A 14,510-nucleotide genomic window follows, 5' to 3' on the forward strand; every position below is an offset into this window, starting at 1 on the left:
GGAACAGCGTAACAGCCCGAGGGGTCAACGTGCAGACGAGGAGGAGGCCGCCTCTCTGGATGGCCAGGGGTGAACCGCCCTTCGTCCCTGTGCCCGGCTTGGCTAAGTCATCGTGGGCGGTTGTGTTGTACTTACAGGTCCGATGAACCTCATATTTGCTTTATGGAATACGGTTATGGAGACCTGAGTCAGGCTGCTGGGTTGTGTTCTTACTAAGGTTTACTGCTTGATTTTCACATTGGGGGGGGTGCTGCTCGAAGACAGTGGGACTTGTTATCCGTCACTCTGCTTTTTTTCTTGCTTGGGCTGGGGTGAGGTGCCGAAGACACTGGGGGGTGGGGCGGGGAGCTACTGTGGTACCTGGTTTCTGTTCGATCGTATTGCTGTCTGGCTGGGAACCTCTGCCCCTGTGCTTTCGGCTCTCGACTCTCTAGAGGGTCTTTGGGTTTGTAGTGGGTTGTGTCGGGGTGGGTTCGGGGTGGGTAGTGACATGCTCTGTCTGACCGGGTTGGGGTTGGTCGGCTGTGGGTGGGTGGCCGTTTGTCCTGTTCTTCTATTGTTGCTCATGGGTTGTGAGGGGGTTGGGGGCTGTTGGGATGGGGGTCTGTTTAAGCCAACTACTGAAATGTGTCTGATGTACCGTCTGCTCTGCTCTGATGTTATCTCTAACTTGCTATGTCGACTGTTGAGACTCTAGGACAGGAGAGCGGCCCAGGCTCTCTACGATTGCTATCATGGAATGTGAGAGGGCTTAACGACTTCCGTAAGCTTAGGAAGGTCCTGGCGTACTTGCAGCGCCACCGGATTGACCTTGCTTTGCTGCAGGAAACACATCTGCCTCTGTCCAGTCCTATGTTACAGACGAGGGGTCTTGGGACCGCGTGTGTTGCTGCGGGGTTCACCACGCATGCTAGGGGGGTGATCACCTGGGCTAATCCCAAATCTCAATTGTCACTACGGCAGGTGGCGGTGGACCCGGAGGGTCGGTATGTGATTGCTCGTTGTGTTGGGAAAAGTCATGATTTGTTGCTGGTGAATGTGTATGGCCCCAACTACGATTTCTATGCCTCGCTAGCGGACAGCTGTAGGCAGTTTGTGGGCTCTAGGATGCTGTGGGGGGGGGGATTTCAATTTAGTGTTGAACCCAGAATTAGACAGGTCAGCGGGCCCCCCCATGTCCCCGGCTGCATCGGCGTTGCTCCTATTAACGGAATGTGTGAAGCTCGACCTGCTGGATGTGTGGCGCCATAGGCACTCGGGCGGGGTGGGTTCACCCATTACTCGGCCTACTATAACCTTCATACGCGGATAGACTACTGGTTTGTTTCCCGCTCCCTACTTGATACAGTGAAGGGGTGCACGGTGTTGCCTCGCACACTGTCGGATCACTCGCCACTACTCTTGCTTCTGGTTGCCCCTGCTAGGAGGATTCCCCCGTTTACCTGGAGGTTCCCTCCGTATTCCCTCCTTGATGAAGCCTTCAGAGAGGAACTGGCCGAGGACATAGAGGCCTACTTTTTGACTAATGTGGGGTCGGTGGATAGTGTTCAGGTGCTTTGGGATGCGTTTAAGGTATACATCAGCGGGATGACGATGGCAAGACACTCAGGGGTACTCAAGGCTATCGGGCGCCGGCTGCAACTGCTTGAAACACAACTTACTGATCTGGAGCGGCAAGCGGGAGACTCGGGTACTCCTACAGTCGCAGACAAACTTAAGCCCCTGCTAGAGGAATTTCAAGAAGAGGCGGACAGGGAAATTAAGCATATGGGTAAATATGCCACAGCGAGCGTGTATGGAGAACGGGAGCGTCCAGGCGCTCTCCTAGCCAAACTGATGCGCAACAGCAGGCCCCCATTAGTAATTGAGGAGTTAGTGACGGCTGCTGGAGACGTGGTGACAGAGGAGCAGGATATCCTGGCGGAATTTCACTCTTATTATACGGCACTGTACTCATCGAGGTCTAGCCACCTTGAGGAGGAAATCGACAAATATTTAAGTTACATACAAATGCCCTTCCTGGCCGACTGGCAGAGAGAGTTTCTTATGGCCCCAATTCAGAAAGAGGAGATCACAGAAGCGCTGGAGGGTATGAAGTCTGGTAGCGCTCCTGGGGCGGATGGCATCACGGTGGCTTTTTACAAGGCCTTTCAGGATAAGCTTGTCCCGTACCTGATGCTCCTGTTTGATGATATTTGTCAACAGGGCAGCATGTCGAAATCTATGAGGGAGGCGCTGCTTTTTACCATCCCGAAGCCAGGTAAACCCCCTAATCAATGTGGCTCTTACCGGCCACTGTCGTTGATAAACGTGGATGCGAAACTGTATGCAAAGGTACTGGCGACACGTTTGGCGCTTCTGGTCCCGGAACTGGTAGCCCCAGAACAGGCTGGGTTCGTCCCGTCACGCAATCTCACTTATAATATTCGCACGGTGTTGGGCACGATACAGCATGTCAGGCAAGAAAATAAGGCTGTAGCCATCTTCCTAGACATGGAAAAGGCCTTCGACTCCGTTGAGTGGTCGTTCATGCTCAGAGTCCTTCGTAAGTATGGACTCGGTGAACCGTTTCTGCAAATGTTGGGAGCTCTGTATTACAAGCCTACTGCGCGGCTGAAAATAGGGAACTTGGTCACTGCTCCGATCGAGATTGAGAGGGGCACCCGTCAGGGCTGTCCCCTCTCTCCACTGTTGTACGCCATGGTGGCGGAACCCCTCGCTTGCGCTATACGAGAATATCATAGGTTCGAGGGGATAAACTTTCCGACGTACCAGATTGGTATCTCGACATACGCGGATGATACTCTGCTATATGTCCGTGACCCGGAGACAAACCTCTCGGCGGTGCTGCGGGAAGTGGTGAGATTCGGGGCCTTGTCGGGCCTTCGGGTCAATTGGGACAAATCGGTGGCGTTACCCTTGACTCCGGTGACACTTCCATTCGACTCGGAGTACCCATTGCAGTGGACCACGGACTCCATACGTTATCTGGGGATTCGTGTTCACACTGACCCGGAGGTCCTGATACGAGAGAACTATGGGGTTGCCTATTCCAAACTGGTGGACGATGTGGAAGTGTGGTGCAGGCTCCCGCTTTCTCTTATGGGCAGGATAGCGCTCATGAAAATGGTAGTGCTCCCCAGATTTCTCTTTCTATTTATGAACATACCTGTGGTCCTCTCCAAAGCTTTCTTCCGGCAACTCACTCAGACACTTATTCGCCTTGCGTGGGGGGGCAAACAGCCAAGGGTGCAATGGCAAACACTCATTCTTCCGTATGAGCAAGGGGGGCTTGGGGCTCCAGACCTAGAACGGTAGTATAGGATCGCTCAGGGAGCGCATCTTCACACATGGATTCATGGGGATCCTGGCATCCCTCATGTGAAGCTGGAACGCCTCTTTGCGGACCCTATCCCTCTCCCGGCCACAGTATGCTATCCAGCCGATCGTAGGGTCGGCAACTTGGACTCTATCGCCGCCACGAACCATGCTTGGCATGCACTGGTAAGCTCCCGAGAGAGTGTGTTGCTGTACTCTCCCCTGCTACGTGTGGAGTGGGCAGTCTGGTTGGCCCCACTGGCGGGGAAAGGCGTCCTGAAAGCGTTACGTGAATTGGGCATTGTCACGGTGGGAGATCTCTTCTTAAATGGCACTCTGAAGACGTCGCAGCAGGCCCTCCAGTCCTGTCCTGGGGCAACGCTGTTACATAGCTTCCAGTATCATAGGGTATGTAGAGCGGCGCTAGTCGCACTGGGTCCGGAATTGGCGGAGCCGCAGGAAGTGCCGGAGCTCACGTATGTAATTAAGACCCCCTCTTCTCGTAAACTGATCACGGCCCTTAGGACACTGGGTGATAGGCATCGGCAGCGCCCCCCATCCAAGGCCCGGTTGGCCTGGCAAGCTGACCTCCAAACTCCTATCTCGGACGAGATGTGGCGTTATTGTTCCGCTAACACTAGAAAGATTTCACTCAACAGTAGGCACCGCCTGATTCACTTTAAGTACTTGCAGCGTGTCTACTACACACCTGAAAGGCTGCACAGGTATGGACTGAGGGAGTCGGCGGAGTGTGAGCGCTGCCACTTTCCCACGGCTGATTTTCTCCATATGGCCTGGACTTGTCCTAATATCCATAAGTTTTGGACAGAGTTCTTTGCGGATCTTAGCTCTGTATTAGGTGAGGAGATTTTGCCCTGCCCGGCGCTTGCTTTGCTTGGTTTTTCCAAGCCGCTGCCGGTGGCACTGCGGCGGCTTGCGGACATGGCGTTGCTGGTGGCAAAGCGTCTGGTTGCCTTGTGCTGGATGCGGGGGACAGTTCCTACGAAGAAGCGATGGGAGGCGGACTTACTTTACTGTTGCACGCAATCGGAGGTGTATAGTGAACTACTTCCACCGAAAAGTCGCCCCAAGAACTTCTGGGGGTTGTTTAAGGCGTTCCATAGCGCGCAAGGAGACAGTGAATCAGATCCTGAAGGGGAGGAGTTGGATGTACTGCAGGAGAATGGGGTGGCGGTGGTTGATTCTGAGGAGACTGGTGGCTGAATGGTCCTGTGTCGTTGATGGGTGGGGGATTGTGCCTGGGTTTTAACTGTGCTATGTACTGGGTGAGTGATTGCGTAGGCTGGCCTGGGCGGCGGTAGACGTTGTCCCCCTTGAACTTTGCTCCGCCCTCGTGGGCCCTTGAGTCGGCAGCCATGGCTCTCTAGTGGGGTTGTGGATGTGGTGATTGGTGGGAGTGGGCGAGTGGACACGGTTTTAGGTAGTCTGGCTAGTTACTGGGGTGGGTGGGCTTGTGTTAGAGTGGGGGTTTGGTTCTTTTCTGCACCTTTTCCTTTTTTTCCCTGTCGACAGCCTTCATCCTTGGGTTTTCATGCAGTTGCTTCTATATGTTTATACTGGCCGTGCTATCTCGGCACACCGAATTGCGCTTGGAAGTGTCACCGCCAGCGCCGCCGGTTGGACTTTACTTTGACATATTGAGGTCAGTCATCATCTGCTTCCATGGATTGATATTATTGCACATTTCTTTTTCACCTACCGTTGCGCCGCCAGGCCTCCGGGCTGTTGGTATCGTGGCTGTGTGTGTTACCTCTACGCAGGGATTTGGGTGTGACCTATTGCTGCCGCCGGCCTCCGGGTTGTAGGCGATGACGGCTGTGTGCACGACTTATAGGTGTAATAAAGTACAAATTTAACAAAAAAAAAATATTATTTTCAATAACAAAAACGAATTAATATTAAAAACTAATACCAATTAATAATTAACAGTATATTAATTATCAATACACAAAAAGTATTTTTAATATGTAATTATTTACAATTACATTACTTCCCACCCTATTCACCTATTAACCCACAAACCACTACAGAAAATAAATTAAGAAAGTTAACATAATTAAATATTAATCAATTAATAAACATTAATTACCAATTAATAAAAATGTGTTACAAATTAAAAATTAACAATAAATTCAAAATGAATACCAATAAATAAATAGAAATATGCAATTAATTACAATTAAATTACTTCCCACCGTATTCCCCTATAAACCTACAACCCGCTACAGAACTAAAAAGCAAAATTTAATTAAAAATAAATAATAGGTGCTAAAAATTAATATTTAATTTAATATAATTAAATTACTTCCCACCCTATTCCCCTATAAACCCACAACCCGCTACAGAATTAAATTACGCACAAATTAAATAACATAAAGTTCATCACTTAAAATAAATTAAACATACATTACAAAAATTAATTTACACTTTTCACACATATACTAACATACAAAAACACTTAAAAAAATTCGATATTATTAAAAATTCGATATATTTAATGCCTATATTTCATACTTCGATATTTTGACTTTGATATTTTGACAATCGATATTACTTACCTTCAATTCGATATTTTTAACCCCTATATTGTATCCATTCGATATTTTGTCAAATCTATATTTTTACTTCGATATTATGTCCATTCTATATTTTGGAATCGATATTATGACTGTTTACCATATAGCCTTTTAATTCCCTAAGTGTTTCACTTTCTTCTATCCCTCCTTATGTTTTTTTTCTATTTCATATTTGTATACAACGTTTTATCCCCGTAAAGCTCTCTGATACCCTAACGGTCTTGTTTGCACTCTATAAAACACTAAATAAATAAATACATCCTACTTAAATGAGGAGATTTAGCTACAAGTACTTACTTTGTTTTTTCTGAGTAAGTATTACACATTACCAAGTTCAAATATGCTCTTCATTTCTATTTGTAAGGAAGAAGACAATCGAGGTATATTCGGTTTTCTGTCACATATAAAGACTTTTTTATCATAATAATCAACTTTAGATGCACTGTTGCTAGATGCATTGCCTCTTGTATGTTTTAAACCTATTCTTAAAGGGGTACATGGAATCAGAGCACTGGTGGTGGTGATGGTATTCCCAAGCAGGTGCTTATCATAGCGATATTTAAGACAGCTACATGGCAGCCTCAAAGACATTCCGCAAGCACTGTCCTATGATAGCGAGATTTTAAGCCACAGGCTCATGAAGCGCGTGTATGTCATTGGTGACCCAATGCTGCTTTTGTCCTCCTTTTCCTCTATTCTAAAAAGGTCACATGCTGAAATGGGTTGTGTTATTAATACAGTACTGGGAGACAAGAAGAATTGCAAAATATGAGGAAATGGTTTGTCTTTTATAAAAAGGGGAAAAAAGAAAAAGGAAAAAACATGTTTTCATTTTTTACACCATTGCCGTCTTCATTATTCACCTTTTGTTTGCTAAAGGCCTGATTCACAAGGGTAACTTACACTTTTGAGTAAGTTTACACTTTTGAGTATGTTTTCTACTTTTCTGTATTCACAAGCTGCACTTGTGTATTAATTTTCCCTCTTATAGTAAGTTCAACACTACACGTGGCCAACCACTGCAATAGGTCTTGCATTTGCAGGAGTTTGAGTTATTGGCATTGTAAATGACAATGCCTTTTATTTCTGTGTTTTGAATTCCTGGAAGCGGTGTGTAAACACGCACTTTAAACTTATAGTCCTTGCTTTTGAGAAGCAAGGGTTGTATTAAAAGAGGTGCAGTTACTGCCAGCCTAGATTCTCCTAAACAATGACTATATGTACAAAGTGTGTTTACGCACCTCTTACAGGTTTGCAAAACACATAAATAAAAGGCATTGTCATTTATAATGCCAATAGTTCATATTTTCATAATTTAAGACCTATTGCATGCAAATGCGTGCTATATATGTCACAGGCAAGACACTTTTCTATAGCATTTGAAAACATCTATGTAGCTTCTTAGTGGGCATGGTGGTAAAAGCATGAACCACATTTTTTGTAAAAGCTAGGTTATTTCTTTCCTACCGCATCTCACCCCATGCTAGTTTAGAAGCAACCATTATGCAACCGGGATAAGGGTTTCTCTCCTCATTAAAAAAGGTACACTGCCTTTCAGTAATATAGTGACAGGTACAACAGATTGATGTGTGTGCCTCCTAAGTGATTTATAAATGTATGCAACAAAGCAATCTTTAGGTGAAGGCAACATTATTTAACATGTGCTTTGTTGTTTACCTTTCCTTTCCTTCATGTTGTATTTTAAATGTTTTAATGCGAATCAAGCGACAATCTTGCTGGGTGCAGAAAGTATAACAAGTGTTTGTTAAGAGGGCGGGGGTAACTATTTTATGGCAGCTCAATGGGGAAGTGAACTCCACTGCTGCTGGAGAAAGCCTGGCTGCATTTCATGAATTCAAGGCAGCCGTGCTGGGAGCTGAATGAGTGTGCAACGTTATAAATTACTCAAAAGCCTCTTTTGTTATCATTATTTACTGGTCCGAAAAGGTTCGAAAGATATACATATAGAACCGCGGAAGAGCTTTTTTAAGCGTGTGATTAAAAAAAATAGCTCTGTGGGTTTGGGAAGCAACGGGGTAGCGCGTGGGGGAGAAGCACGTGATAGAGAGCAAAACTGGATGGGGTAAAACACAGAAGCAAGATACACAGATGTTTGGGGGCTGAGGGGGTGGAGAAGCAGACTGAGAAAGAGCAGCGTGGGGCTCCTGAAGAGAGAGAACAGCATGGAGGGGGTGGGGAGGAGCGAGAGTGAAGCACACAAGAGAAACATCAACTGGAAATCACATGCACTCATGGAGTACTTTAGCAACAATTGATAGCACTAACGTCACATAAGCAGCTCCTTGAAGCCCATGGCCACTGTTTCTCACTGTGCCGATTTTAGGCTCTTTCCTGCTACACAATGGGGCGCACACTTCCTATGCCTGCTATCTACGGTGTAGGACGGCAGGAGCAATTAAAATTAAGGAGGAGGGCGGCGGCTGGCCGGTCTGTGAGAGTGCTTGCAGCTGCATGGAACAGACGTAGGCAGCAAGAGGGGCGGAGAACAGCGATGGCTCACCTGTACATACTACAATATACCTAGTTATGTTTTAAGTAACGTTTACTACTTTAGGATGTTCTATGGGGGCAAGATGGTGGCTAGCTAGAACGGCATGCTAATCACTCCAGGCAGATCCTGTGAATGCTGTGACAGGAGAGGGGTCTCTAAAAGTCAATTAAATAAATAATTACCTGAGGATATTGCGTTATGCTGTGGATTCCACTCTGCCAAACGTTATCTACTGCTTTGCTTCATTGCCCAATTGAGGAGAGTTCAGCAGACTGTTACTTTAGTGCTGGCAAGGCTGACCACATCGCTTTCTCAACGTGGTGCAGCCTCCAGGACCATGAAATGCTGCACGGCCAAATGAGGTTACGAAAGAGAAGGAAAGGGATTGGAGAGACATACTACCAGTGCTTACTGCGTCACCCCCTCCAATGCGGCGAACTACAGAAGGCGGAAAAAAAAACAAGCAGCATGCGCTTCCCCCTCTCGCGCACACCAGCTCCTGCCACAGCCTTGTGCATGCGCCACTGCCATGTTTATGTCAAGGCAGAGATGTGCGACAAAAAAAAGTGTGATTGGCGGATGAAAACTGTAGTTAGTGGCCACTGCTTCCGGACTACACGTAAGTCAGTTTGACATCAACAGCCAGCAAAAAGCCAGCTAACAGTAGCTGTGCCAACATTCACCAAATGGCAAGCGGCAGGAGAAACTACCGGCCGCTTGCCAACACATACTGATTACTTGATGCCTCATAGAGCCACCGCATGCGCGGCCTATGCGAGACCTAATAACGGAGTTAGGGACTTAACATAAAACACCATAAGAAAAAATGTTACATTGAATTAACTTATTTAAAATTGTTAAAAATATAAATAAATATAAAGTTAAGTATCTGTTTCTTCCTCTAATTTCATTATTTACATATTTTCCCATTAGTTCATTCTCTCATTACTAACCAATTTTACTGGTTTCCCTTCATTGAACCACCATCACAACTTACGACCAAAGGTAAATATCCAACTCTGTTCTCTCTCATTTGTCTGTAGCTTACCATTTTAACACTAATTCCATCATGCTTGAACTTCTGGATGCTTACTAGAGGACTTCACTTATTTCTCATTTGGTGACTCTGATAGGCCATGCTGACTCAGGTGGATTAGACTACCTGCATCTGCACCACCTTTAAACCTTTCACTAAATATTTTGGTGTAACCAATCCGTCCTATGTCACCCCCATGAGTAAAGCACTTTGATAATTCACCCTTCACTATTTCTTTTCCCCTTGGTGTCCCGGCTTCATCTTTAGATACATAATTTCTTTGGTAGGTCATTATTGCTAACACAGGAATATGTAACACTTGATTTGGTGGCCAACTTACAGCCTTGAGAAAGTCATTGTAGGCAAAACACATGCGATGACTTATTTTGAAACCCAACATAAAACCTTATCTCAATGAACATTAATGAAGGAACTATTCTAATATGTCTACACAGATGTGCTCCCTTCTGTTTGATATGTAGTTATGTTTTAAATAATTATCAGAGTCTATGCATCACTGATACCTGATGTAACTAAGCAGCCACAAAGGCTTCTACCTTCTGTGTTTTCTTCACTCCTGAGCTCAAAGGCTCTGATTGAATCCCTTCCAGCTGAGAGGCAGCATCAATCCTTCCATCTTGCAGTTGTGCCATTCACCATAGCTTCACTCTTAAGGCCCTACATCGCTAACTTTTTGGACCCTGTTCTCCTCTTTTTATAGGTGAACAGCAGTTTGGTGATGAACATCTTGAGCGCCATTGTGGCAACCATGGGCATCATCACCTATGCCTGTGATTTGGCTACCTACAAGTATTTCTCTGACTTTGATGAAGAGAACTGCCTGACGCGTGGCAAAAAACACAAGGAGTGCTTGAAGTTCAGAGAGACTCTCATTGTAAGTATCATGTGACTTGCAAGCTACTAGTGTGATCTCTTCGTGCTATGGTACCTCAGCCCTGTGTCTTCCTGCAGGGCTCAGTATGTCTTGTGGACAGCCCCCTGTGTGTATCTACATGGTAATAGTGGCAGGGTTTGGGCTGTATTGGTGTAAGTTGTATTACTCTGGGCTATTTGGAAGGAGCATTGACGCATGACTCTAGGAAACACAAAGAACATTTATGTTTGCGTGGTTACATGACCTGCATGCATGACATGTTAGTGTGTTCACGTCTTTTGTCCCAGGGGCATGAGATTTCAGTCAGTGCATGTGATCTTCAATGTAAGGGGCTGGCCAGGATATAAGTGTTAAAGATGGCTGTCTCTTCATTGGGCTTCAAGGGTGGTACCTGCATGAAGCAATGCCACACATGGTTTGCTACAGGCAAAGAGATCCCTAGGTGTTGTTGCATACAAGCACAAGTAGTAGGATAGAAGTGTGCAGGAGTGAGATGAGCCTAGGGGAGCAGAAATCCAAGTGTGTTAATCTTGAGGGAGCTACATTTAAAAGTGGTGGGCTTTGTCTTTGTGGTGGCTACAGTTCATGTGCAGAGAGTATGTAGGAGCCAGGGAGGGGAGTGTAGAATTCAAAGCAGAGATGGAGCAGCAAGGGCAACCGGGGTGGTGATGTGCAGGAAAATTGATAGACTTTGTGTGTGTTTATGACAACAAGACATGGTAGCTGCAGATAAGTCAATGGGTCAATGCAGACACAATGATGGGCCCATGCGGAGAGGGAGTATTCATCCTTCTAGTGATACACGGGCGTGGAAACATGCCATCAAGATGCTTTAGCTCGCTGTGATGGAGGAGGAGGAGTGTAACAAGGCAGCCTGGGAGAACGACGAGAATGGAATAGGATGGACGGGGTCTCTAAGTGACTGGCCTATAGGGCACCACAGGAAGAGGAGGCAGCTACCACAGCATCTTGGTTGAACCACCACGGATGTAGTCCCTAGGCAAGACATACTTTCTAGATATTAAGCTCAAGGACGATGGAGTAAAGTAGGTGCAAAGTGCTAGTGCCACCACAGTCAAGGATGGAGGAAGGCTCAATTCCAATGTGGAATAGCAGTGAGGTCACACTTAGGGGCTGCAGAGGGGTAAAGGCTCAAACAGGGGATACAGAGGCTGGGGTGCACTGAGGGGCTACTAAAGGCTGGGACACATAGAAATGAAGCAGTGGCCAAGCAGGGTCTTCTGGGAACAGGGACACATAATGAGGATGTATTTGGAGCTAGATAAAACAGAGCCAGAAGTGGCAGGTTAGCATACATGGGACTATAGGGAGCATATGATCCAATTTCAACAGAACATGTGCTGCTGTCCATAGGTGTTTTGTCCAATGGGATTACCGCTCCCTCCAGAAACCAGAACATTTGTCATTCCAATATGGCTGTAAATCAGGCCTCTCATATCAACCTCTCCTGCTGCCTTTGTGTTTTGCCTCTCCATCCGCCTTGTAGCCAGTTGAAAGCAAAGGGCCATATTCATCTACATCGTCTTCTAATGTAGCCCCAAATTGCAGAGGATGAAGGCCAACATATCAGCCCTAGTTTTGGAGGCCATCAATTAAATACATGGCCATGTAATTCCTGGAAATATGTATACTGTATCTGACCACACTTATGAGCATCAATGTTACTTACTACGTTATTTTAGGGGATCTCATCCCTTTATCATGAAGAATGTTTAAGTGGCAATAATACATAGTGCTGAATTGGAACAAGAGTGAAATCTTGACTTTCAACTCCTTCCTCAACTTAGTTCATCCTCTCAGTCTCTTTACTAAACCACTGTGTTCAATTCCCTGCTGCAGAGTTACAGAGATGGCATGCTGGTGGTGCTTTTGCTGCTCTTCTTGTTGGAGTTTTTTATCTCAATCATTGCCTCTTGCTATGGATGCAAATCTGCGTGCCGGTGTGCCCAGGCCGCAGCAGCCCAGGTAAACATGTTTTATGTATTCATGTGTTCTGTCTCCATCGCACATATGTCTTAACTCTTGGGACCATTCTGAGGATGGTGGTGATCTCACTGATTACCACAACTATATTATCAGATGGATAGCGAGAGATTCCCATTTTATAGCGGGAATCACTTACTTAGTGTTAGTGACTTTGCCGAATGCCTTTGCATATTGTGGAATGGAAAATGTTGGAAATTGGGCTAATGGTCTGAGGACGTGGAACCCCACTCAAGCAGCAACCACAATTCTTGTCAGGGTGACACACAAGCAAATCTCAGATTAATCTGTACTGAACCCTCTGGTGGCTTGGTGCATAGGTGCTGATAGCTTGGGGCAGAGTAGTCAGGCTTAACTTACAGTCAATGTGTAAAGTATTTTTGCTGCACTTCAAACAGTAATAAAGTGAAAACACAAAACAAAATCCTACAGTAACTAAAATAAAATAGATTAAAATTAAATCATAACAAAAATCCAATCAGTGCTATGCAATTTCAAAGACTTAATGTAAGTGTAATACTAAAAAGTACACATTGCCTATCACAGTTATCTGGTTGTGCCCGAAGGTATCAGAGCGCTTTACATGAGTACGAGTTGCGTTACAGGCGGATACATTCATTTATTTGTTAATCTTTTCTGTTAGACACGGGGAGATTAAGTGATTTGCCCAGAATCACAGGATATTGAGCATGCCTGCCAAGACGCAAACCTAGTTCCCCATCTGCAAAGTCGTCCTCCCTAGCCGTTAGGCCGGCTTTGTTAAGCTGAAAGAGTTACCTTCAAAAGAACCATGCAAAGAGTTCTGTTCATGGTGCAGGAGGCCATGAGTAGCAGGGACAGCATCATCACTGTAGCGCGACAAGCTCAAATATCCTGTTGGGACTCGTGCACGGTAATTGCTGGAGATTTGCATTGGTGCTCACCACAGGCTGTCGATGCTGTAGCACATAGTGCAGATCTTTCGTTGCCTGGTGTCACTGGCAGTCACTGTGGCAATAAATGTCTGGTTCACTGAAGCTTCGTGTAGGTGGGGGCTGCAAGATCTTGGTGCAAGTAAGCCTTTTTGCCAAGAGCCCAAAACATCAGGATTTCACCTTACTATGAAGGAGAAGTTCAACTGATGCTACATCAAAGGTCCAGGACCTCAGGGGCATCTCTTGGGGATCAGGAACTCACTCCAGCAGAGGCCAGCAGGGATCAGCCAGATCGAGACAGCAGGTCCAGTCAGAAGGCCAGCTGGGCAGTTGCAGGGAGGCATCTGGAGGTCCCTGTAGCTCAGGGGAGGTCAGTGAGCGGACTCTTGGAGTCACTTAACCTGTGATGACGGATGCAGGTCCAGCTGTCCTCATCACCAAGTATTGCTGGAGACTGCTGCAGCAGAGCAACAGCGCAGTAAGGTAGCAGTCCTTCTGGAAGTAAAGCAGCACAGCTGTCGTTCTTCTGTTACTTCCATAGGGCCAGAGGTATACAGAAGAGTTGGGTCTTACGGTCCAATATTTGTACTTGGTGTCAGCTTTGTAGTAGGAGAAGGTTCAGAAGGTTTCCAACCCCAGAGGTGTTTGAAATTACCTTCCACCCTGTCCTGGCCCCAGGTTGTCAATAGGTAAAAAAAAAAGACGTTGGTCAACCCTTTGTGAGTTGGCTCAGACAGAGGCTTTATAATGTGAAAGTGTGGTAGGTGACAGCTCCGCCCCCCATCAACTCAGAGATGGCCCATCCTGCCAACACATATTCTCCTTTTGGATCACTGTCTTATAGCAATACAAATACATCAACTGCCAGCTACACCTAGCCATGTGACCCAGGACAATCGCTGCAGGCAACAAATGGTTGGTACAAGAAAATGCCATCTTTCTGAAGGTGGGAAAAAAACAGGTACCAATATAAACCACAGTACAAATCATAGGTCTATAAATCAAATGATGAATCATTTGATTTATAGACCTATGATTTGTACTGTGGTTTATATTATTCAAACATTTTGTTTTCTATACCAAGCGTTACTTTGTTAAATTTAGATACTTTGTCAAATTTAGATAAGCATCTGAGTTCATTAATTGGACTAAAAGAAATGTTTTGTACAGTTTGTATATAATTTGTGTATATATATGTGACAAATGTTTTGTATTTTTGTGTAAATGTTTTAAA

General features: G+C 45.7%; 1 protein-coding gene across 5 annotated transcripts in view; it reads left to right on the forward strand.

Moving 5' to 3' along the window:
- Positions 1 to 14,510, forward strand: part of LOC147740919 (membrane-spanning 4-domains subfamily A member 4A-like) — a 151,534-nt gene that overhangs the window by 120,377 nt on the left and 16,647 nt on the right. For all 5 annotated transcript variants that reach the window (XM_086952201.1, XM_086952203.1, XM_086952202.1 and 2 more), the window contains 2 exons: positions 10,185 to 10,358; positions 12,219 to 12,344. In XM_086952201.1, coding sequence (XP_086808327.1) covers positions 10,185 to 10,358; positions 12,219 to 12,344 — 300 coding nt within the window. The remainder of the gene's footprint in view (positions 1 to 10,184; positions 10,359 to 12,218; positions 12,345 to 14,510) is intronic.

This window comes from Lissotriton vulgaris, chromosome 1_1 (genome assembly GCF_964263255.1).
Source record: "Lissotriton vulgaris chromosome 1_1, aLisVul1.2, whole genome shotgun sequence".
Lineage (NCBI taxonomy): Eukaryota > Metazoa > Chordata > Amphibia > Caudata > Salamandridae > Lissotriton > Lissotriton vulgaris.